Source organism: Schistocerca cancellata, chromosome 4 (assembly GCF_023864275.1).
Source record: "Schistocerca cancellata isolate TAMUIC-IGC-003103 chromosome 4, iqSchCanc2.1, whole genome shotgun sequence".
NCBI lineage: Eukaryota > Metazoa > Arthropoda > Insecta > Orthoptera > Acrididae > Schistocerca > Schistocerca cancellata.
The window spans coordinates 638,266,275-638,290,208 of record NC_064629.1 but is presented as its reverse complement, the minus strand read 5'-3'; the positions used below and the strand labels follow the sequence as shown (position 1 = coordinate 638,290,208).

At 42.2% G+C, this 23,934-nt stretch overlaps 1 protein-coding gene across 1 annotated transcript in view; it reads right to left on the bottom strand.

Moving 5' to 3' along the window:
- The window catches only part of LOC126183426 (KN motif and ankyrin repeat domain-containing protein 3-like), a 429,549-nt gene that overhangs the window by 288,378 nt on the left and 117,237 nt on the right, over positions 1–23,934 (bottom strand). The window contains exon 2 of the mRNA XM_049925400.1: positions 10,129–10,195. Coding sequence (XP_049781357.1) covers positions 10,129–10,162 — 34 coding nt within the window. The 5' untranslated portion in view covers positions 10,163–10,195. The remainder of the gene's footprint in view (positions 1–10,128; positions 10,196–23,934) is intronic.

Below are 23,934 nucleotides of genomic sequence, written 5' to 3'. Positions count from 1 at the left end.
TGACTAGTCCATATTCGAGGTCTGCTTACCAACCCATTCTGCTGTTACTGCTCCTCTACTGACAACACAATACGGTCTCCTTTTTTACTGGTGGGTCCTCCTTGTGACACCTAGTGGTCAAGTCCGCATTACATACAGATGTCCGGATAACTTGACCAGATAGTGCGTAATGAGATTAAACAGATCTATTACGTTTCCTCAGAGCTCCCTCGAGTTACTTTAGTTTTTGTTAAAAACTTCGCCGTCCACTATACCGAACTGGAGTATGTTAATCAAAAATTTGTCGAATAAATCCCATATCTCGCGAAGATACATGATCGTATCTTGTTTATTAGTCGACAATGCGGTGCAGTGTGGAACGCCTTTTGGAGATCTAGGCTGACGGTCCAAGTGTTGAACCACATCTACAACTCGTTGTCTTTTCAGTCATACGAGGTCATTCGTTGAGCGAGAGATCCTCGATAACTATGAAATAGAAAAGGACTAGATTCGAAAGGTAGTCAGTGTGAAATATGTAACACGAATTACAACAGGCCCTAGTTTCTTGGCATTTTACGTAGTTTATCGTTTTTCAGTACTGACGGCAGGAGAGGGAGTCTATTTCACTCTATTTGTGAGTGTATGTGACGGGCAAATATTGCCTCGGAAATAGGATACTCCAGTGTATACAAATTATTAAATATAGAATTTAAAATTTCGGCCTTTTGCCTGTTGTCTTCAATTTTAACAGCAGATTGACACACGAGAGGCTGTACTGGACATTTGGATCCGTTCAGTGAATTTAAATGAGATCAGAAGTTCCTAGGATTATTTCTCCAGGATCTGACTATTGAGATTTTTTATGGCTTCACACATGGGCAATAACGTGACATGTATGTCGGATAAATCAAGTGAAAATATTTCAAAGTTAGATTTCAGTGATTTTCCCGAGGGCTCAGGCTGGCGGCCGGCGGTTCCACCAGCAAGTGCCGAGCAGTCAGTGACAAAGGGAAGATTAACGCGGGTGCTTAGCGGGCTTTAGCCTAATAAAAGTGGAAGACGTGCCGGCAGCTCGCCTGTTCTAAAGTTAGTGAATCTGGACACTGGCAAGAATTTAAGGCTTACAAAAGACGGACATTCTTAAATACGTTTATGATCTGTAATTATTCAAGATAAAATTGCAGAGAAAATCCGAGGATATCAAAAAATCACAACAATGCAATGGATATAATAGAATGTCGGCCACCATTTTGCAAGTAAAATGAAAGGAGTTAGAGATTACAGTAAAATTAATAACATTTCTACAAATATTTTAAATATTAAACAATGAAGTCAAGCATGACCAATCAGATGTTGGGTAATAGCATAGTACATTAGCTCTTATTGCTACAAGCATTATCACAGTACATTCTCCAGTTCAAATGTGTGTGAAATCTTATGGGACTTAACTGCTACGGTCATCAGTCCCTAAGCTTACACACTACTTAGCCTAAATCATCCTAAGGACAAACAAACACATCCATGCCCGAGGCAGGACTCGAACCTCCGCCGGGACCAGCCGCGCACAGTCCATGACTGCAGCGCCTTAGACCGCTCGGCTAATCCTTCTCCAGTTCCTGCAGTTTTAAGTGTGTTATTATGTACGGCTTTCGAACCAGAAAAGTCCTCCACATTACACAATAAAATGAAGCAGTAGGGTGCTTTTATGCTGATGCTTCCATTTATTCTAACGTAAATGTTGTTTTGTTATAAGTGCGTGTGCGCTAGATTCGTATGTATTTATTTAAGTCGAAGGGTCGATTTGAAGAATGCTGTGCTTAGCACCGTTGGAAACGTTAGCGAGTAAGTTTTTACTTAAAATATATATCTCGTTTGTAGGATTTTTAGTGTTAATTGGTGGTTCATTTCGTGCATTCTGTGACATTGTAAGACAGTTGTGCTTTTAATGGGATACCTCAAGTCCTCATTTGCGAGAGTGTTCCGAGTTAAGGATGTTAGGCCCAAGGAAAAGCGAGAAAGCTTCTGTATGGGCCATATGGAGGAGACGGTAGCAAAGTTTTACTTTGATGTCGTGCTCAAGGAGGACATAGGACTGGGTAATTTGCTCATGTGCTAGGAAAGTTTTGGAATACTTCTGTTCTGGGTAATCGGGGATACAGTCTTTTACTTAGTAAAATTCAGCTACAAGTGAGCCTTGTAACTTTAGAAATAGCAATGAATAGTTAAATTATTGGGATTCTACTACCATTCAAGCTGTTCAGTATTTATTAGTCTATAACCTTCTTTAAGTATATTTTGTAGGATCACCATTTCTGTATAGTATTAGAAGAAAGATTAAGGAAAGGCAAACCTACGTTTCTAGCATTTGTAGACTTAGAGAAAGCTTTTGACAATGTTGACTGGAATACTCTCTTTCAAATTCTAAAGGTGGCAGGAGTAAAATACAGGGAGCGAAAGGCTATTTACAATTTGTACAGAAAGCAGATGGCAGTTATAAGAGTCGAGGGACATGAAAGGGAAGCAGTGGTTGGGAAGGGAGTAAGACAGGGTTGTAGCCTCTCCCCGATGTTATTCAATCTGTATATTGAGCAAGCAGTAAAGGAAACAAAAGAAAAATTCGGAGTAGGTATTAAAATCCATGGAGAAGAAATAAAAACTTTGAGGTTCGCCGATGACATTGTAATTCTGTCAGAGACAGCAAACGACTTGGAAGAGCAGTTGAACGGAATGGATGGTGTCTTGAAGGGAGGATATAAGATGAACATCAACAAAAGCAAAACGAGGATAATGGAATGTAGTCGAATTAAGTCGGGTGATGTTGAGGGTATTAGATTAGCAAATGAGACACTTAAAGTAGTAAAGGAGTTTTGCTATTTGGGGAGCAAAATAACTGATGTCCGAAGTAGAGAGGATATAAAGTGTAGACTGGCAATGGCAAGGAAAGCGTTTCTGAAGAAGAGAAATTTGTTAACATCGAGTATAGATTTCAGTGTCAGGAAGTCATTTCTGAAAGTATTTGTATGGAGTGTAGCCATGTATGGAAGTGAAACATGGACGATAAATAGTTTGGACAAGAAGAGAATAGAAGCTTTCGAAATGTGGTGCTACAGAAGAATGCTGAAGATTAGATGGGTAGATCGCATAACTAATGAGGAGGTACTGAATAGGATTGGGGAGAAGAGGAGTTTGTGGCACAACTTGACCAGAAGAAGAGATCGTTTGGTAGGACATGTTCTGAGGCATCAAGGGATCACCAATTTAGTATTGGAGGGCAGCGTGGAGGGTAAAAATCGTAGGGGGAGACCAAGAGATGAATACACTAAGCAGATTCAGAAGGATGTAGGTTGCAGTAGGTACTGGGAGATGAAGAAGCTTGCACAGGATAGAGTAGCATGGAGAGCTGCATCAAACCAGTCTCAGGACTGAAGACCACAACAACAACAACAACAACATTATTTTATTTCTGAATAAATTATCAAACTTGGGCAACTTTAAACGTTTGGTACCACCTACACTGAGCTGAAAATATTTCCAAATTTTATCATTTCTGATCATTCCTCATAACTGTAATTTATTATTATAAATTAATTCACAAAATTTGCCTCTGTTAAATTTATTAGACCGTAAGATCACAATTTACTATAAATTACGAGAGGCGTTCAATAATTAATGCAATACCTTTTTTCCCCTCGGCCAATTTCGGTTGAAAAATGTAGAATTTGTTTTGGGACGTTGTGGAATATTCCCGCTTCAGTCCCGCTTCATTAAGTTCCGATAAGTGGCGGCGCTATCGTGGCCTTCAAAGTGGCGTCTGTAACGGAGGTGCATTCCAAGCAGAGAACTGTCACTGAGTTTCTTTTGGTGGAAAACCAGAGCATCGCAGATATTCAGAGGCGCTTGCAGAATGTCGACGGAGACCTGGGAGCGAACACAATCACTGTGAGTCGCTGGTTGAGGCGTCTGTCATCTTCGCAACAAGTTCGCGCAAACCTGTCCGAGCTCCCGCGTGCCGGCCGTCTGGTCGCACACAGCTCTGACTCCTGCAACGTTAGAACGTGCGGACTCTTTCATTCGAGGTGATCGATGGATCACAATCAATTACCACGTTGCTCAACTGGACGTCTCTGTTGGTAGTGTTGACACATACGTCCACCATTTGGGGTATTCATGGTGCGTTCCCGTTGGGTTCCTTGCCGCCTAACAGGAGATCATAAAGAGCAACGGAGGACCAACTGTGCGGAATTGTTCACGCGTTACGAGGCTGATCGTCACAGACGATGAAGCATAGGTTCATTACTTCAGAGTGGAAACAAAACGGCAGTCGATCGAGTGGCGCCACACTACCTCTCTCCCAAAGAAAAAGTACAATGCCGCACCATCAGCTGTTAAAGTCATGGCGACAGTGTTCTGCGACAATGCGAGGGTTAATTCTGTTTGATGTCGTCAGTTATGGTGCAACAATCAACTCTGAAGTGTGCTAGCCTCGCCACAAAAATTCAAACGTACTTTCCCTTCTCCACGACAGTGCAAAGCCTCACCCAACTCTGCCCACCTGAGAGGAGTTCACAAAACTTTATCGGCCTGTTGGGCTGTTCATCCTCATTCACCCTACAGCTTGGATCTCACACCTTCCGGCTTCCATCTACTTGACCTAATGAAGAATGCACTCCGCAGGAAGCAGTACATGGATGGTGGGGAGGTCACTGCTGGAGCAAGAACTTGGCTCCGGCGTCGACCGTAGAGTGGTGACATGCGGGAATACAGACCCTCCTGGTTAGGTGGCGTAAGGCCGTCGTATTGAACGGAGATTATGTTGAAAAATAGGGTTTTATAGCCAAAAGAGCGAGAAGAATATGGTGTATTGGAATCCTGAATAAAACCGACCTGCTTTCAGAAAAAAGTATGTTGCATTATTTATTGAGCATCACCTGTATTTAGCTATCTTAGCTATTGGGCGGAAATCAGACGTGTACAGCTCTACCCCATCCCATCAGTGAACCATATTTTCAATTAGAGACGTACATAGCCCAATACCAATTCTTATTGCTGTCACACTAAACTGAGTGTACAGGAAGAGTAAGAAACCCGGCAAGTCGCAGGGCCTTCTTACAGATTTTGACAATATTCTTCGAACGGTGCTACTGAACCATGACAGCTGTCTATGAATTTTACCAAACACAAATACGCTCTTAACTTACTTTATAAACTTGTTGCCTAGCTGTTGCTATAACAGCGTATCTTTGATAAACCTCTCGGAAAAGATCGCACCCGTTTGTGGCCATAAGGTCTAAGACATTTCTACTCGTGTACTGTATGTTTGAGGATGTTCTCACATACTGCGTTCAGCAGCGCTTGGTAAGACTGTTTGTCCTTGTTTCAAGAAACCATAATGATATTCATTAAAGAGCCGAATGTAGTTTCTAATGCCACTCATTCCGAATGCGAATCTATTGTTTTTATCACATCGCCGCCTCGAACGGTACACGAAGATCAACCGCAAGTGGTGGCTTAATGGTTATAGTTCACTGGACTCACATTCGAGATGAACGCCGTCAAGTCCCTGTCGGGCGATTTAAGTTTCCCGAAGTTACCTTAAATCAACTGATGCAAATTCCTGCACGGTTGCGTTGAAACGTACATAACTCATTTCCGTCCCCATCTTTCCTCTGTCCGACGTCAAGCTCAGCTGTTCCGTCATCTTATGGAGACGAACCGTCTAAACTGATTCTATCCCTCAGCTGTGAAAATATTGTTGTAAGTCTTCCGTTTCCTGACCAGTGGGTGAACTGCTTAATATAATTTGAAAGGTTAATTTCACCGGAGGCAGAGAGAAGATCAGTTAAAATGTCGCTTCGGAAAACGCAGCACTTGCCTTGTCGATAGGGAGTGAATTCGACAGAGATGCGACTGTTTCGCTTGATGTTTGTTTTCTATCTGTTGAGTACACACAAACCGATAAGTAGGTTATTGAGGACTTGTCCTTTCCTTGACATGCAGTAGCTACGTACCCCTAGCCATAATACTTAGATGTTGAGTAATTCTCTGTCATTGTCAGGCTGAATAAACAAATCTGTGACGAAGCGCGCAGCTCATTTTTGAATCTTCTTTACCTCCTTCGTTAATCAACTTGGTAAGAATTCCGGATAGTTGAACAAAATCAAGAAAAAATCGAGTTAGAGTTGTGTGAACGATTACTTCCCTGTGATATTCTTCCAGTAAATCTGGCAAAATAAAGGGTGCTCCATAGGTGTGGAATCACTCTTCTAAAACAAAGAAAGGTCAGTAGTATGAGACGGGAGAAGGGTAAGCCTACATACTGAGTTACCAACATGGCGGCCACTTCAGGAGCCGCATATCGTAATTTTCAAACGGAAATAGGGTCATGTATTATACCTAACAGTTAGAGGATTGCACGAGAAAAACAATGATTCCTTTCATTTGAGCATAACTTTATCCATTCTAGAGTGGTGTTTCTTCATTAACAGCAACACGAAAGCTCATGGCGTTAAAAAAAAAAAAATCTAAAGCGCTGAGATCATCTTGGTATCAGGACAGAGCAGCATCCGTGTTACGGCAGACGATTTCAACCAATGTTGCCCAGAGACACAACCTCTTATTCACAGCTAGCGGTGAAACGTATCGCGAAATTTCGTGGAATTGGGTCTGTCGCAGATAAACCTAAATATGGACGGTCGAAAATGGTTACGTGGAAGTAATATCAAGCGCTGTTCTGGCACCGTTCAGTAGCCGTCCAGTGTGCAAGTAGCCGGGATCAGCCGTGCATCGATAACTGGATATCCAGTTTCTCTGGAAATAGGTAGGTCGTAGAGATCCAGTGGATTGGCTGCCAAATTCCCTGAATTTAAGTCCCTTACATTTTTGACTGTGAAGACAAATGAAAACAGTTTTGTGCATGGTAAATATCAGAAACCTTGCATACCTTAGGGAGCGGATAACTGACGCTTGTGTTCGAATTCCGGTACATGTGTCGGTTAATGTCCATAATGAGTGGGTGAAGCGGATAGCAACCATCTTACAACGTACTGGACAAAAAGTCGAGCACGTCCTGTAGCCTTTACGTGCTATGGCCATCATTTCCCTGTTCCCGTACAAAATAAATAAAGCTATGCTCAAATGAAAGGGACCGTAGTTTTTCTCGTGTAACTCTCTTTTGATGGATCATATGACCGCCTTACTATTTCAAAATTAGAACTGGATTCAAAATGGCAGCTTCCAAAATGGCACCAACGTTGGTAACTTTGCCTCGCAGGTTTCCTGCCCTCATATTTTATTCTGCTGGACCATAATCTTCTGTTTATCCACTTGTTTTTCCCTTGAAGGGTGGTTCCACAGCTATCATCCACAGTGTAGGTGAAGCGTGAGCCAGATGGATCAGTTAACCAAAAATATACCACAAAGACCAATAGCCAGGTTTGTGTCCCGGCCAGGAAATCAATTTGAAATTATCGGGTTAGCTACATTAGCCAAACTCCGTAGAGTGCATTCTGAAACTCTAGGAGAAGAACTGTGACAAACTGATTCTGAGAAGCAGTCGTGTGACGTGCTCGTATGCTTCATTTGGAAGAACTTTTCCCGGGAAAACAAATATCAGGATTACGGAAAAGTCCCATTCCGGAACAAAGTTTCAATTTGTGGGATGGGTTAACACAGAATTCGTTCATCTTACATAGTTCTGATAGACAAGCTCAAGGCTTACAGATCATGACATAGAAACTTTCGAAAAAAAAGGTTTTATTATACATGACGATATAATAATAATCGGCAATTAATATTTAATATTCTTTGAACTGAAGGTGAAATAATAACTTGTGGAATAACAGTTCTGATGTCTTCATTATAGAAATAATCTTCACATTAACGACTGCTGGAACGTGGTGCTTGAATCTGCTTATTTTCGCTCTAGTATGTCCTATATCATACTTATGTGTCTTCACAAAGAGTATTCTTAGCCCAGAAACGGTTACGAGAACGATCAGCGATCTAAGAGCAGGACGTTCTTCAAGCGTCTCGGAATTCTAACTCTTCGATTCCTAAGTGTATATGCTCCATGGATTTATGGTTAATAATATGGACTCACTGAAAAGTAAGTTCATAAATCTCACTATTCAGGAAAAAAGCTATTTTCACTTCGATAACATTTTCTTAATCGCTGTACAGAATGGTGTACAGTATACTGCAGGTTCCATTTTCAGTAGGCTTCCAGTAGAAACTCTTTTTATTGTGTACAAGAGTTCTTCGCAGTTGTTTAAAGATATTCAGTCATGTGTTACTCATTTGAATAAAATACCGAAGATATCGTCTCTTATTTTTTATTTTGCTAATTTTTTGTAACTTCTTTTATAATGTATGTTAAAAAATGACGTAATTCCTCCAGCTGTATTAAGGTGATGATTTTATTGGCAACTAGTTTCGATGTTGTTACATCATCTTCTTCAGGCGCTTCAGTCTGGAACCGCGCGACCGCTACGGTCGCAGGTTCGAATCCTGCCTGGGGCATGGATGTGTGTGATGTCCTTAGGTTAATTAGGTTTAAGTAGTTCTAAGTTCTAGGGGACTGATGACCTCAGATGTTAAGTCCCATAGTGCTCAGAGCCATTTGAACCATCTTCTTCAGGCCCATGCTTGTTGACAGTAACCGTATGTGTCTAACACTAGTAGTCAGTGGTGAGATAGGCGTGTTCCATGCGGAAGGCAGGTAGTAACTGCCCTGCAATATCCCTACAAGCGTTTCAGACATTTTCTGATCACCCTACAGTGGCGGATACATACGGAGGGGCGCGAGGGGCGCCCGCTCCCCTCCCCTCCCCCCCCCCCCCCTCTTGCGGGCAGTCAGCCGGCACGCTTTTCGTTAGTTTTTTTCGTCAGTCGATTCGACTGAATCGACTTATCGAGTAGTTGTACTTTCCTACGTAGCACGCGCGTCCTAGATCTGACTCCAATTTTGCACACGCTGTACAAAATATTTGCTTGTCTACCAGCATCTATCGCTACAGTAGAAAGAAGTTTTTCAACATAGCGGCGTACAAAAAGATGGCTGAGGTCGACAGTGAAGGACGAATCCTCCTGGACGATCGACTTAATGGCTTATCTCTGTTGAACCCTCACCCTGACATTGATTGCCCAATTGACGATGTAATAACCACTTTGCTAGGAAGAAGAGGCGCATTGAATTCATCGTTTAAGGAAGAGAAACACAATTGTAGCTTTTTTATGTCATAAGATGGCATTGTCTTGTAAATGTGTATAATCAGTTTAAATAAAACTTTCTTAAACTTTGCATGTGACTTGATTATTTTTATTACAGTAAAAGTAAATGTAGCTCAAGATTATCTTTAGCGCCCCCTCCTTGACGTTTTCTATATCCGCCACTGTCACCCTGTATAGTTCCATCGACAACTAGCTTTGACTCACATGATAAAACAGAACCAGAGAAGAGTGTAAAATAAAACTGTGGTAACGGCTGCAATACTTTTATGTGTCATTTTACACTTTACCATAATATTTGTTCTTAAAATTTTTATATGATTGTTAATTGAACAATGTACTTCCTGAAAGCCAATTACGTTGTTTTCATGTGACTCATCATTCCTTTTTTTTGTAAAGGAAAGTCACTTGAATGACTATGACAGTCTATTCATATAAAAATGAACACTATAGTACTGTATGAGATTTGAAATTTCTTCATACTGCTTTCACTTGCAATGGAAATTATTTTCATCGAAATACCTACGTCTTTGTGAGACTCTTCAAATATTTTTGTCTCAGGTAATATTAAAAACTATTGAGATGCACAGGGGTAAGTTTTCTGCCTTCCTTGACAACTCAAGTATTTAGATAAAGCTTTATTGGAGTGTTCAATTATTCTTCATAGCAGTTCATATTCGGTCATCGCATTCCCTTCCGCAGTACATCTCAGTTTTAAAAATACAAGAAAAGAACTGAATGTAGAACGTCGCGAAAGAATTCGTTGGCATTATGAAGTAGAAAAGCAGGAAAAGAAGGAAAAGCACAGCGAAACGAGTGGTCTCGAATACGTACTGTTCATATCTTACCTTAGCAACTATCGGAATGTGAAATATGTCCCTAATAATACAGGCATTCTTATTGGTGAGAGATTGCAAGACTTACCTGTCCCGGGGTCTTCTCCCACGCACACGGACATTTTCGCAGCGGGCCGGGAACCGTCACAACTGACCTGCAACATAAAGCAGGCGGCGCAGTGAGATAACGTTTTATCTCTCACCCGTAAACACGGCACGCCACTCTCCGCGCCAGCGTCCACACCTGAAAGAGAAATTTCACAGACGTAGACTCCGCTCAGACAAAGACAGCGCTGTAGGATACGTGGCCAACGAACCCTCCGTTGTCGACACAAGACAAAGATAAATCAAATTATATTCGAGAGAAAACGCTGTAGTTTTTTCCACTGAGTCTTGTAGCATCTGATAGTATTTGTATATGGGCTCAATGGTTTATTCCAGTTGTGACTGGATGACTTAAAACAGCCGAAGTGCGCGTCCCGACATTATCCCGGAATAAAGGAAAAGTCAGTTATGCGTTCAAGGTACTGTTAGAAGCAGGTAGTGTTATCTTACTCTAATTATAACGGAATTGACGATGATGGTGGGTTTCGCAGACTTAACATTGCGGTTATTGGCGGTTTTATTAACGTATTCCAAAACAAATGTAGTTAAAATAGTGTAAAAGCTAACAACTGATACCATAAAAGTGTTGATGAGAACTCGGATCCCACCTATCATCGTCTCTCAAATGCACGTCCAATTCACTTTCTTTCACACTAAACCTAAAGCTGTCGATATGCCAGTGTTTTAAAATTTAATGTTAAAATAATACACAAACATATGAGCCTAAAATATTAAGTTAAGGCAATGGACTGTCTGATCATTTACGTAAAAGAAATGGATACGCCAACCGTCTGGGAAAAACAAAAGTCTTCCAACAGTTTATGTGGATCGTATCTTAGAACACGTACCACATTCGTCTCATCTTCACCTAAAATGAAAGGCAGATCAGTTGGTGAAGCAGCTGCTACCCTGTTATCGCGATATAAGGTATATTCTTTTAAAATATGGCCTACGTAAATCTGTGTACCAAAAGCACATACTGGCGAATCCTGTAGCTGAATATTGAGCCTACATATCACATGAAAATTATATCTATAAGGACGTCAAAATTGCTCTCAAACTTTCGTGTACCCGAAAAGAGGAACACCACCACCGGATTGTTGGCTTGATCAAGCGCAACTTGCTGTCCCTCACATTCAGCCGTGTTGCATAGCCCTGTGTCTCAACAACGAAGTCATTGCACGTAGCGAGTCTTAACGCTGTGCCACTGTAAATTTTAAACAAGCTACTTTAGCTGCTGCGTCCACCACCCCTCACTCAAAATTAACACATGCCCTGGTAACCAACAGAACATCGCCGTCTTCCCTAGGATTCGTAGGCTAAGAGCGTGTCCTGGGTGAACTGGACTGGCTTCTCTACTGGGTACGTGCACCGGAAAGTACAGGGTGTTTCAAAAATGACCGGTATATTTGAAACGGCAATAAAAACTAAACTAGCAGCGATAGAAATACACCGTTTGTTGCAATATGCTTGGGATAACAGTACATTTTCAGGCAGACAAACTTTCGAAATTACAGTAGTTACAATTTTCAACAACAGATGGCGCTGCGGTCTGGGAAACTCTATAGTACGATATTTTCCACATATCCACCATGCGTAGCAATAATATGGCATAGTCTCTGAATGAAATTACCCGAAACCTTTGACAACGTCTCTGGCGGAATGGCTTCACATGCAGATGAGATGTACTGCTTCAGCTGTTCAATTGTTTCTGGATTCTGGCGGTACACCTGGTCTTTCAAGTGTCCCCACAGAAAGAAGTCACAGGGGTTCATGTCTGGCGAATAGGGAGGCCAATCCACGCCGCCTCCTGTATGTTTCGGATAGCCCAAAGCAATCACACGATCATCGAAATATTCATTCAGGAAATTAAAGACGTCGGCCGTGCGATGTGGCCGGGCACCATCTTGCATAAACCACGAGGTGTTCGCAGTGTCGTCTAAGGCAGTTTGTACCGCCACAAATTCACGAAGAATGTCCAGATACCGTGATGCAGTAATCGTTTCGGATCTGAAAAATGGGCCAATGATTCCTTTGGAAGAAATGGCGGCCCAGACCAGTACTTTTTGAGGATGCAGGGACGATGGGACTGCAACATGGGGCTTTTCGGTTCCCCATATGCGCCAGTTCTGTTTATTGACGAAGCCGTCCAGGTAAAAATAAGCTTCGTCAGTAAACCAAATGCTGCCCACATGCATATCGCCGTCATCAGTCCTGTGCACTATATCGTTAGCGAATGTCTCTCGTGCAGCAATGGTAGCGGCGCTGAGGGGTTGCCGCGTTTGAATTTTGTATGGGTAGAGGTGTAAACTCTGGCGCATGAGACGATACGTGGACGTTGGCGTCATTTGGACCGCAGCTGCAACACGGCGAACGGAAACCCGAGGCCGCTGTTGGATCACCTGCTGCACTAGCTGCACGTTGCCTTCTGTGGTTGCCGTACGCGGTCGCCCTACCTTTCCAGCACGTTCATCCGTCACGTTCCCAGTCTGTTGAAATTTTTCAAACAGATCCTTTATTGTATCGCTTTTCGGTCCTTTGGTTACATTAAACCTCCGTTGAAAACTTCGTCTTGTTGCAACAACACTGTGTTCTAGGCGGTGGAATTCCAACACCAGAAAAATCCTCTGTTCTCAGGAATAAACCATGTTGTCTACAGCACACTTGCACGTTGTGAACAGCACACACTTACAGCAGAAAGACGACGTACAGAATGGCGCACCCACAGACTGCGTTGTCTTCTATATCTTTCACATCACTTGCAGCGCCATCTGTTGTTGAAAATTGTAACTACTGTAATTTCGAAAGTTTGTCCGCCTGAAAATGTACTGTTGTCCCAAGCATATTGCAACAAACGGTGTATTTCTATCGCTGCTCGTTTAGTTTTTATTGCCGTTTCAAATATACCGGTCATTTTTGAAACACCCTGTATGCAGTGCTCTAAGGAGGTAGAAACAGAGTTAGAATTTCGTAGCTCGATAGCGGCTCTTCCGCTCCAGAGTACTCAAGATCACACTTTCCTCTGCATCACAGGTGGTGAATTCAGTTGGTAAGCTGATCATGAAGACACGATCAGGGAAGATCAGTGAGCATCCACATTCGTCCCACATCATTATGGATTGGTATGTAGGCACGGTGATAATTTAAAATACTGTAAAATAATGCTTCAAAAATGTAATCTGAAGTGCAGTTTCTCTTGTCCGAGGTGAAATCTCATTTGATTTAGGACATCGTTAATTGCCAAGGTGGACGCCAACTTATCCTGGATGTTTCTTTGACCTATTATGAAGTGTCATATGTATATCTGTACCGTGTGGTTGAGTTCTGTCACTCGCGGCTACGGAGGCACGTTTTGCGAGAATGTTTTTTTAAGAAATGGGGATGTCATCAACCTCATAGTACAAACAGATAGCGTCTGCTGTCGAAAAAAGAGTAGAAAGTATAGTTCTGCAGAGCAAATGAGAAATGTCCTGCTCGGTCCCACTTTATTAATTTCTATATTTTTTTAAAAAAATTGCGCTAGCTACCGTTCCACAGCGAGTCATAGTCTACAGTCGTTGATCTACGTAAAAACTACAAAAGTGTCCATGATCTCGAATAAATAAATATATATGATTATTTATGTCATTAATCTCCTAACTTGCAATGTATGCTGAAATAAGCTTATTGCTAAAGCTGAAGTTACGCACTACTGGAACTATGTTTCGCTACCATTTCGGTCCCACTTTCCATTTTCGCTCAGCCCAGCACCCATGGGATGTCTCTTGTCATCCATTACTTCCTGCGGGATTCAGAGCATAGGCAGCACTTCGTCCTCCTCTACACTCCTGTTCCCATTGCAACAGGAACGTTGCTGCCCACATGTTCGGTCCCTGGTTAGCTCCATGTCCTCCCACTATATTTGTGCGCATTCGACGTAAAGTTTGCGACAATGTGTTAGCCAGTTCACTCAGAGTACTACGTTTGTTTTCATTCCTTAATTCTACGCAAACCGTAAGGTTCTGAAGAATTGCAAATATTTCTGGATTTCTCCCTTAGCGGTACTTTATAATCCTGTATCCAGGAGATCATGTCTTCCCACCACTTCATTTATTGAAACTTCCTGGCAGATTAAAACTGTGTGCCCAACCGAGACTCGAACTCGGGACCTTTGCCTTTCGCGGGAAAGTGCTCTACCATCTTTTTTTTTTCTTTTTTTACTCTCATGTTGTTCGCTTTTGTTCGTTGCATCTGCTCGGGGCGGACGTCGTAAGACAACCATATGTTCGTTGTTGATCGATTGACTCAGTTTTTTTTATTACAGAGGGCATGTAACCCTCTGACCGAACACGCTGAGCCACCATGCCGGCAAATGTGTGCCCCTCCTAATCTTCTCTGTATCGTTCCAATTTTAGTACATGTACCGCCGAAGCGAGTACGAGCGGGCAAGTGCTCTACCATCTGAGCTACCAAAGCACGACTCACGCCCGGTACTCACAGCTTTACTTCTGCCAGTACCTCGTCTCCTACCTTCCAAACTTTACAGAAGCTCTCCTCCTAGAGCATTTTCCCGCGAAAGGCAAAGGTCCCGAGTTCGAGTCTCGGTTGGGCACACAGTTTTAATCTGCCAGGAAGTTTCATATCAGCGCACACTCCGCTGCAGAGTGAAAATCTCATTCTGGAAACATCCCCCAGGCTGTGGCTAAGCCATGTCTCCGCAATATCCTTTCTTTCAGGAGTGCTAGTTCTGCAAGGTTCGCAGGAGAGCTTCTGTAAAGTTTGGAAGGTAGGAGACGAGGTACTGGCAGAAGTAAAGCTGTGAGTACCGGGCGTGAGTTGTGCTTTGGTAGCTCAGATGGTAGAGCACTTTCCCGCGAAAGGCAAAGGTCCCGAGTTCGAGTCTCGGTTGGGCACACAGTTTTAATCTGCAAGGAAGTTTCATATCAGCGCACACTCCGCTGCAGAGTGAAAATCTCATTCTGGACTTCATTTATTGTCATCTCATCTACATACGGTATCTTAGACATATAATGTATGAAAGATAGATATCCTGCTAAAAAGAGCCGCGTGTCCTTTGTTGGAATGAGGTTGTAATGTTACATATATAATTACTCCTTGGCTATTGATATCTGTATCTTACACGTAGCGGCCTAGCACAGCAGCAATTCGGCCAGGGGAACCCCAAGTGATCGAGAAGCTCGGTTTGGCGCCAACGGTTACGAGTGGTGCGGAAGGCAAGAAGCAGTGGGCAGTAGTGGCCGGATGTCAGGCGTCGTTGGACGATACGTGGCCTCGTGCCGTGAGAAGTTCTATGATTCCATTAAATGTTGTTGCAATAGTGGACGCGTTTGAGAACTCATCAAAATTAAAAGCGAGTCGTTAGCAAAGATCGGTAGAAGCAATGGTTACCTCAGAACAGTAATAATAGGTGTGAACGTCAGTGCGTGTGCCTAGTAACGTCAGGGATGTGTACCGTGCCATGCACTAGAGGCAATAAACGATTCAGTTATAAGAAGTCAGCGTCTCTTTTCGAATCCTCTTCATATCTATTTGAACTGAGTGTGAAGACTTGTAATGGCAAGTTCGGTGATTTTGATAGGCACGCGGTCCCATCTTTAGTCTTCAGGTGCATCTTCCTTGGGAGTAAGATGCCCGCTGTAAGCTGTGTAGCATAAACATTAGTGTGATCGCCGTGGTTATATCAACACAGCTGGTTTTAGAGAGGAACGTGGCCGTGATACATATAAATAAGCGAGTAGGCATGTTACAACAGGACCCAGCTACCTACCTTCTGCCACGCATTAGGCCACATCATGCACAACCCTATCTCTTACCAAGTTGTCTTACATTTAGCCAGCATCCAGTTTTTACATTCGTTCTGCTGATTAGCAGTGTCCCGAGGATATCCCTAAACGTCTAGTGACTTTTTATCTTCAGCTGTACTGTTGCTTACCTGTAATTCTCTCAAAGTGACACCGTATAACGTCTACAGTACTTTCACTGGAATAGATCTGTAAATTAGTGTAATACTTTCGGGACACCACGTTACAGCAATCACAAAGCTTGTATGCGCTCAAATTGTTGCGGATTATGCACACACAAACACCTGCTCCAAAATTTAATACGTTCATCTATATGCACAAGAATATATTTTCAATATATGTAATGGCAAGCTGTAATAGTAAGTTTCAGCCATCTTCTGAATGAGTGACCCTTGTTTGCACGCGCCCAAGTATATTGTTTTCGCTCTTATGGCGAGGTAGGAATGATGAAGTCCTCCACAGCCCAAAAGTTCTCCTGTTGGCGCAATATGTTGATATGAAACATCATCGAACATTGGATAAACTTGTTACCACCACCAAAGTCTTCCCCAATGTAACACTGTTTTCTCCTAGCTCTTTAGCGGCTCGGTATAAGACGAACAAACTGTTTCAGAGAGTGAATTGTTGCCCACAAATCAGCGACGCAAAGGCAACTATCTGAATCGCCTCACTCGATGCATGGAGCGATGTATACAATGACCATTCAAATTGAAGAGCATATGTGGAAGAGTACGTATGTGTTTGCGTGTGTCCAGCTGACAGATCACTTGTTCGAAAGGCAGATCAGAGTTTAACAAAGACATCGAGGTTATCAGAGACAGAGCACAAGCTCAAATGTGAAGTGGCTAGAGAGGGAAATCGACCGTGCCCTTTCAAAGGAACCGTCCTGGTATTTGCTTTAAGCGACTTAGAGAAATTACGGAAAACCTAAATGTGGATGGCCGGATGGGGATTTGAACTGTCGTGCTCCCGAATGTGAGTTCAGTGTGCTAACCGCTGCGCCACCTCGCTCGGTCACTTGTTCCATCTGCATGGTCTGTGAGTGACTGGTTTCAACACGGGAACATGTGTTTTGGAACGTCAAATTCTCTCCAGATTACATGTAGCTTTTTTGTGGTTCTACGTAAAAAACGAATCAGGCCAACTCTTTCCAGCTGATCGTAAGTATGTGTGCAAGGTTGGATGCTATCGTAAAGGTAGAAAAACTATTTCTTAGTCTTTTGACACACTTCACACGTGAACGGAAACTACAGCTGCAGTATGACTGGAAATTTTCAGAATCCTGATTACATTTCTTCTTCGAAATTCAATACTGTATGAATCGACCAGCTACTAATTTCAGAACATTACTCGGACTGGCTCCAATACTGAAAGTACAGAAATAAAGGACAGTTTCTCAATAAATTATAACAGCTTAATCCAAACAAAGAAAAACGAAAAATTATTTCATATTCAACAATTTCATTTCTAGTGGGCCCGCAGCATGCATGAGGTCGAAGAACGACATATTTTGTTTTCGGTACAGATTTCTGCTGCCCTAGTGATTTATTTACTCCTAGTGATTACAATGTTACACGACGAGCTCGTTTCGGCGTTTTACCATTGTCAAGCGTACCTGTGCGTACGCCTGTGTTAGTTAGTATATCTATGTGGACATTACGCTCACGTCTTAACTGGGATGATGCGGTCCATACTGCATCTTGGAGCATAAGCATCTGTTGTCTTCCTGTTACGTTATGAACACTTTCATTTGTGTGATCTCGGTAAAATAATTTTGGCAGTTTTATGACAACTCCGGTTCCAACAATGCTATACTTTTACAGTGGAAATTATATTTTGAGGAAAGTCAGTTCTTATGTTTAATTCTACACGAAGAACAAAAAGGACACACAATGAACATTTTAGAGGAAATGGAGATTTACACTTATACAGAAAAATATCCAGAAGACATTCGTAATGGACAGATTTCAAACATAAAAAATACCTGGAAAACTTTATTGGCATCATAAAAACTAAAATAATAAATTATCACAACACGTACAAAATAATAGAACATTTACTATTTAACCCTTAACTACTATCGACCGTCTCTCAAACCGCTACTAATTTTTGTGTCGAGATATTTCTCACATCCCTGCAAAGCCAAATGGACTCTTCCATGTACCTTCCTATTGGCTGTCAAGCTACACGTGCCAGCATTCTTGCATTGTTGCTGCTCTTTGGTTCGTAAGTATTAGCCTTGAGAGGTCTCACAGACGTACCATAGTGTTTGCGTGCCGCGTTTTTATTGCATGCTACTGTTTCTCCATGGCGGGGAGAGCTGGGCATTCTGTGCAACGTGTTTTACGTGAGACAGATGTCTTCACTTACAAGATGAGCCTCAGACACCGAAAGAAGAATTCGTAAATCGAAAAACGAAAAACGTGCACTTTTGCCCTCCTCGTCTGAGGAGGAAAACAAGGTACCCATGTCAACTGCGTGGTGTTCCGATTTGTTTGGAGTGTTACAGGAAGGTCTGCGTGAAGTGTTTGCAAGTGGAAATTGACTAAAGTATGATTCAGTGGCATATGTGAACAAGTATTTAGTTTCTACTTGTAATTTTAGAAGTAAAATGGTGGCAAAGTTTCTCCATTCATAGACTTATGGACTGAAATATTCGCTGTACATTGCAAAGTGAGTCCTAAACTGAAAGCTGACTTCGCGCACAATTTATCGTAAGTCATGTCGGATTTTTGCACCTAGTTATATTGCCAATTTGTAATATAATCCCTCTGATGAAAATCTGTGTGTGAGTAGAGAGCTAACTATTTGCTGTTATTTTCGTAACTCATAAAATAAAAATATACTCCAGATTTTGCTTTGCTTTAATTGTCGCAGTGTTTAAAATACCGCAGTGTTTTAAAAAAATTAAATTTCTACCAAAGCCACCTCTAAGAAGTGTAATGAATGACTGGAAGTCAAGAAACTATATATATTCAGTAAAATTCTGGTTTGATATATAAAATAGAAAAATGCGGTCTGTGAGACCCCTCCATAGTAATTGTGGTTCAAAATGGTTCAAATGGCTCTGAGCACTATGGGACTCAACTGCTGTGGTCATAAGTCCCCTAGAACTTAGAACTACTTAAACCTAACTAACCTAAAGACATCACACAACACCCAGCCATCACGAGGCAGAGAAAATCCCCATAGTAATTGTGTTCCTGTGAATGACCATAGTAGTTAAGGGTTAAGTAAAACCATAAAGTACTGTCCCTGAAAATTAAACGCAATCACTGACTTCCCTCTAAAATATAACTTCCATTGTAAACATACAGCATCGCTAGAACCGGAATTGCCAAAAAAACTGTCAAAAATTATTTTACCGACATCACACAAATGAAAGTAATCATAAAGATCAGAAAGTCAACTAATGCTTACTCTCCAGAAAGCAGTATGGGCCGGCTCGTATCAGCTAAGACGTACGCATAATGTGCCATACGAAGACATAGAAACTAACATACATGTAAGGAACAATATTATAAATAGCTCTGAGTACTATGGGACCCCTAGAACTTAGAACTACTTAAACCTAACTAACCCAAGGACATCACACACAACCATACCCGAGGCAGGGTTCGAACCTGCGACCATAGCGGTTGCGCAGTTCCAGACTGTAGCGCCTAGAACCGCTCGGCCACTCCGGCCGGCAACAATATTATACCTATTATAGCATCTCCACAGGTACGCTTGATAATGGTAAAACGCGGAAACGAGCTTGTCGTGTAACTTTGTAATCACCACGAGTAAATAAATCAATAGCGCAGCAGAAACCTGTACAAAAATACATTAGCTAAACTACCTACTTTTTGTCCACTCTCTGAAATAATACATTATGTGATCAAAAGTATCCGGACACCTAGCTGAAAATGACTTAAAAGTTCGTGGTGCCCTCCATGGGTAATGCTGGATCTCAATATGGTGTTGGCCAACCTTAGCCTTGATGACAGCTTCTACTATCGCTGGCATACGTTCAGTCAGTTGCTGGAAGGTTTCCTGGGGAATGGCAGCCCATTCTTCACGAAGTGCTGCACTGAGCAGAGGTATCGATGTTGGTCGATGAGGCCTGGCACGAAGTCGGCGTTCCAAAACGTGCCAAAGGTGTTCTGTACGATCCAGGTCAGGACTCTGTGCAGGCCAGTCCATTACAAGGACGTTATCGTCGTGTAACCACTCCGCCACAGGCGGTGCATTATGAACAGGTGCTCGATCGTGTTGAAAGATGCAGTCGCCATCCCAGAATTGCTCTTCAACTGTGGGAAGCAAGCAGGTGCTGAGCTGTGGTAGTTCCACGCAAAACAACAAGGGGTGCAAGACACCTCCATGAAAAACACGACCACGCCGTAAAACCACCGCCTCCGAATTTTATTGTTGGCACTACACACGCTGGCAGATGACGTTCTTCCACTGTTCAATCGTCCAATGTTTACGCTCCTTACACCAAGCGAGGCGTCGTTTGGCATTTACGGGCGTAATGTGTGGCGTATGAGCAGTCGCTCGACCATGAAATCCAAGTTTTCTCACCTTCCGCCTAACTGTCATAGTACTTGCAGTGGATCCTGATGCAGTTTGTAATTCCTGTGTGATGGTCTGGATAGATGGTTCAAATGGCTCTGAGCACTATGGGACTTAAGATCTAAGGTCATCAGTCCCCTAGAACTTAGAACTACTTAAACCTAACTAACCTCAGGACATCACACAGATCCATGCCCGACGCAGGATTCGAACCTGTGACCGTAGAGGTCGCGCGGTTCCAGACTGAAGCGCCTAGAACCGCTCGGCCACAACGGCCGGCGGTCTGGATAGATGTCTGGCTATTACACATTACGACCCTCTTCAACTCTTGGCGGTCTCTGACAGTGAACGGACAAGGTCGGCCTGTATGCTTTTGTGATGTACAGTCGTGGGCAAAACGAGCGAGACCCCTCCCCTTTTCGTTATGCTGATCCGCACAGCTTTAAAGTCTGATACACAGCATAACAGGCAAGGCGAGTAAGTGCTACCAACATACTATGTACAGGCGTGAAATTGAAAAACTATCCGAACTTTGTCAGGCTGTTTTCAGTCATGTGTAAGACTATATTAACGCTGGTTAGTGTGTTAAACACAACAAGTAAATATAAGATATAAATGAAAGAAGAAACACTAATTAGTATGAACTGTACTAATAAAAATGAACTTCAGCTTATCGAGATAACATAACTGTTTTAGTAAAATAAAGTACCCCAGATCGTTACGAATTAGCAAAATATTATGCGCATTCGGCCGTGAAACGGTGTGTGTCAACGTTCAGACCGGTCATACTGCATTACCGTTGCTGACGCTACCACGTAAGTATGCAAATTTAGCAGTGCGTGAAGATTCATAACGAAATTTAGTTAAGTCAATTCAGTTATTGTCAGAAGCGGAAAAAGTAGGCAGTAACAAGTATGAAATGCTACAAGTGTTTCATATTGACATCCACAGGGCGCCAGTACAGAATAAAGGTAGGAATAAAAGTATTTAGGTGACGAAATCCTAACAACTAAAACAGCTATGACAGTTACTTAAGATGAGGGCCATCTAAATAATTCCCCCTACTCTTTATTCGAAGTGTTCTAGTTGCAGTCGACACATCAGCATATTAATCGTAGCTATACTTTCGATCCAAATCACGTTTACAGGAATGCAAATAAAATCCATTTGCCTATACACGTGGTAATTCAGATCCCAGTATTAATGCCGCCGCGATTTAGAAGTGCGAGCATTTCTACCGCTAGCTAGCTTAAGAAACACTTCGGCTGGCTGTGACGAGTCGAATGGAAAATTCAAAACATTGTAGAATACGTTTGGCAGCTATGTTTCCGTTTATTTCCTGGGGTGGTGCAGAATTATCGTACTAAATTTACTCGCTAATAACAGTATTTTGTTATTTCGATAAACATCCCGAATTATTGTCACATAAGCGGTGACGTAAAGGTCGAAAATTCATGTTTTTCAGTCCAGAAAGCTCTAAGAAACAGAAACTGCAGATCATTTTGCCATTTTCATTGCGAAATTGCCGGCTTATTGATGTCGGGGTAATAATAGAGGGCTGTCTGCCTGTGTTGTCTGCTAGCGTAGTGAAAGGTGTTTACTACTGCAAGGGGGGTCTGGTTTGTTTTCGACTCTAATCTCGATGGAGGCAGATAGACTATCAGTAAAGCAATTTTAAGAAATTCTCTCGCTCCTAATACTTTTATTGCTACCTTTATTCCGTACTGGCGCCCTGTGGATGTCAATATGAAACTCTTTTAGAATTTCATACTTGTTACTGCCTACTTTTTCCGCTTCTGTCAATAATTGAATTGACTTAAGTGTGGCACTGAACGATTTTTAACTAAATTTCGTTATGAATCTTCACACATTGCTAAATTAGCATACTTTCATGGTAGGTCAGCAACGGTAATGCAGTATGACTGGTCTGAACGTTGACACAGGCCGTTTTGCGGCCGAATCCGCATAATATTTTGTTAATTCGAAACGATCTGGGATACTTTGTATTACTAAAACAGTTATGTTATATCGATAAGCTGAAATTAATTTTTGTTAGTACAGTTCACGTGTTTAACACACTAATCAGCATTAATATAGTCTTACACATGACTGAAAACAGTCTGACAAAGTTCGGATAGTTTTTCAAGTTCATGCCTGCGCATAGTATGTTGGTAGCACTTCGTCGCCTTGCCTGTTATGCTGTGTAGCAGACTTTAAAGCTATGCGGATCAGCATAACGAAAAGGGGAGGGGTCTCGCTCGTTTTGTCCATGACTGTACATGTCCCTTCACGTTTCCACTTCACTATCACATCGGAAACCGTGGATCTAGGGATGTTTAGGAGTGTGGTAATCTCGCACACAGACGTATGACACAAGTGACACCCAATCACCTGATAATGTTCGAAGTCCGTGAGTTCCACGGAGCGCTCCATTCTGCTCTCACGATGTTTAATGACTACTGAGGTCACTGATATGGAGTACCTGGTAGTACCTAATATGAAAAACGTATGTTTTCGGGGCCGGCCGCGGTGGTCTAGCGTTTCTAGGCGCTCAGTCCAGAACCGCGCGACTGCTACGGTCGCAGGTTCGAATCCTGCCTCGGGCATGGATGTATGTGATGTCCTTAGGTTAGTTAGGTTTAAGTAGTTCTAAGTTCTAGGGGATTGATGACCACAGATGTTAAGTCCCATAGTGCTCATAGCCATTTGAACCATTTTGTATGTTTTCGGCAGGCTGCGGGTACTTTTGATCACATAGTGTACGTTAAAATGCAGAAAAACTGAGCTTCAGACGGTATTTATTTGTAAGTCAGATGCCACAGAATGATGTCCATTTTATATTAGCCACGTTCTGAGGTTATCAACTTACTAGTTCGTTAAAGCGTGAAGATAATATTTCATATTCTTCAAAGTGACTCTTGTGTAACATGCAAACAATTTTTTTTATTTGTCAGTCATTATTGTTGACAGATTATTCACATGTGTGACGAAAGTAGTGTTTGAAGAACGGTACCCAACGGCGACCTCATTTTACACCGCCCCATTCGGTTTCAAAAAAAATTTTCGAATGTCTGTGAAATCTTATGGGACTTAACTGCTAAGGTCATCAGTCCCTAAGCTTAAATACTACTTAACCTAAATTATCCTAAGGACAAACACACACACCCATGCCCGAGGGAGGACTTGAACTTCCGCCGGGATCAGCCATTCGGTTTCAGATCTGTTAATTGGTTTCTGGGAACAACTTTTTGTTTACCGTTTTATAGATATGAAATGAATCAGTGTAACTTGTACAGGCGCTGTGAGAAAGAACTGACGGCGGTCGGTAGTCTTTAGGTAACAGTAAACAGAAATAAGTTGGCAGTTATGCAGAAGCTGCAGTATCAGATTCAGTAGCACGTAGCTCAGGATATACACACTAACCTCATTTCAAC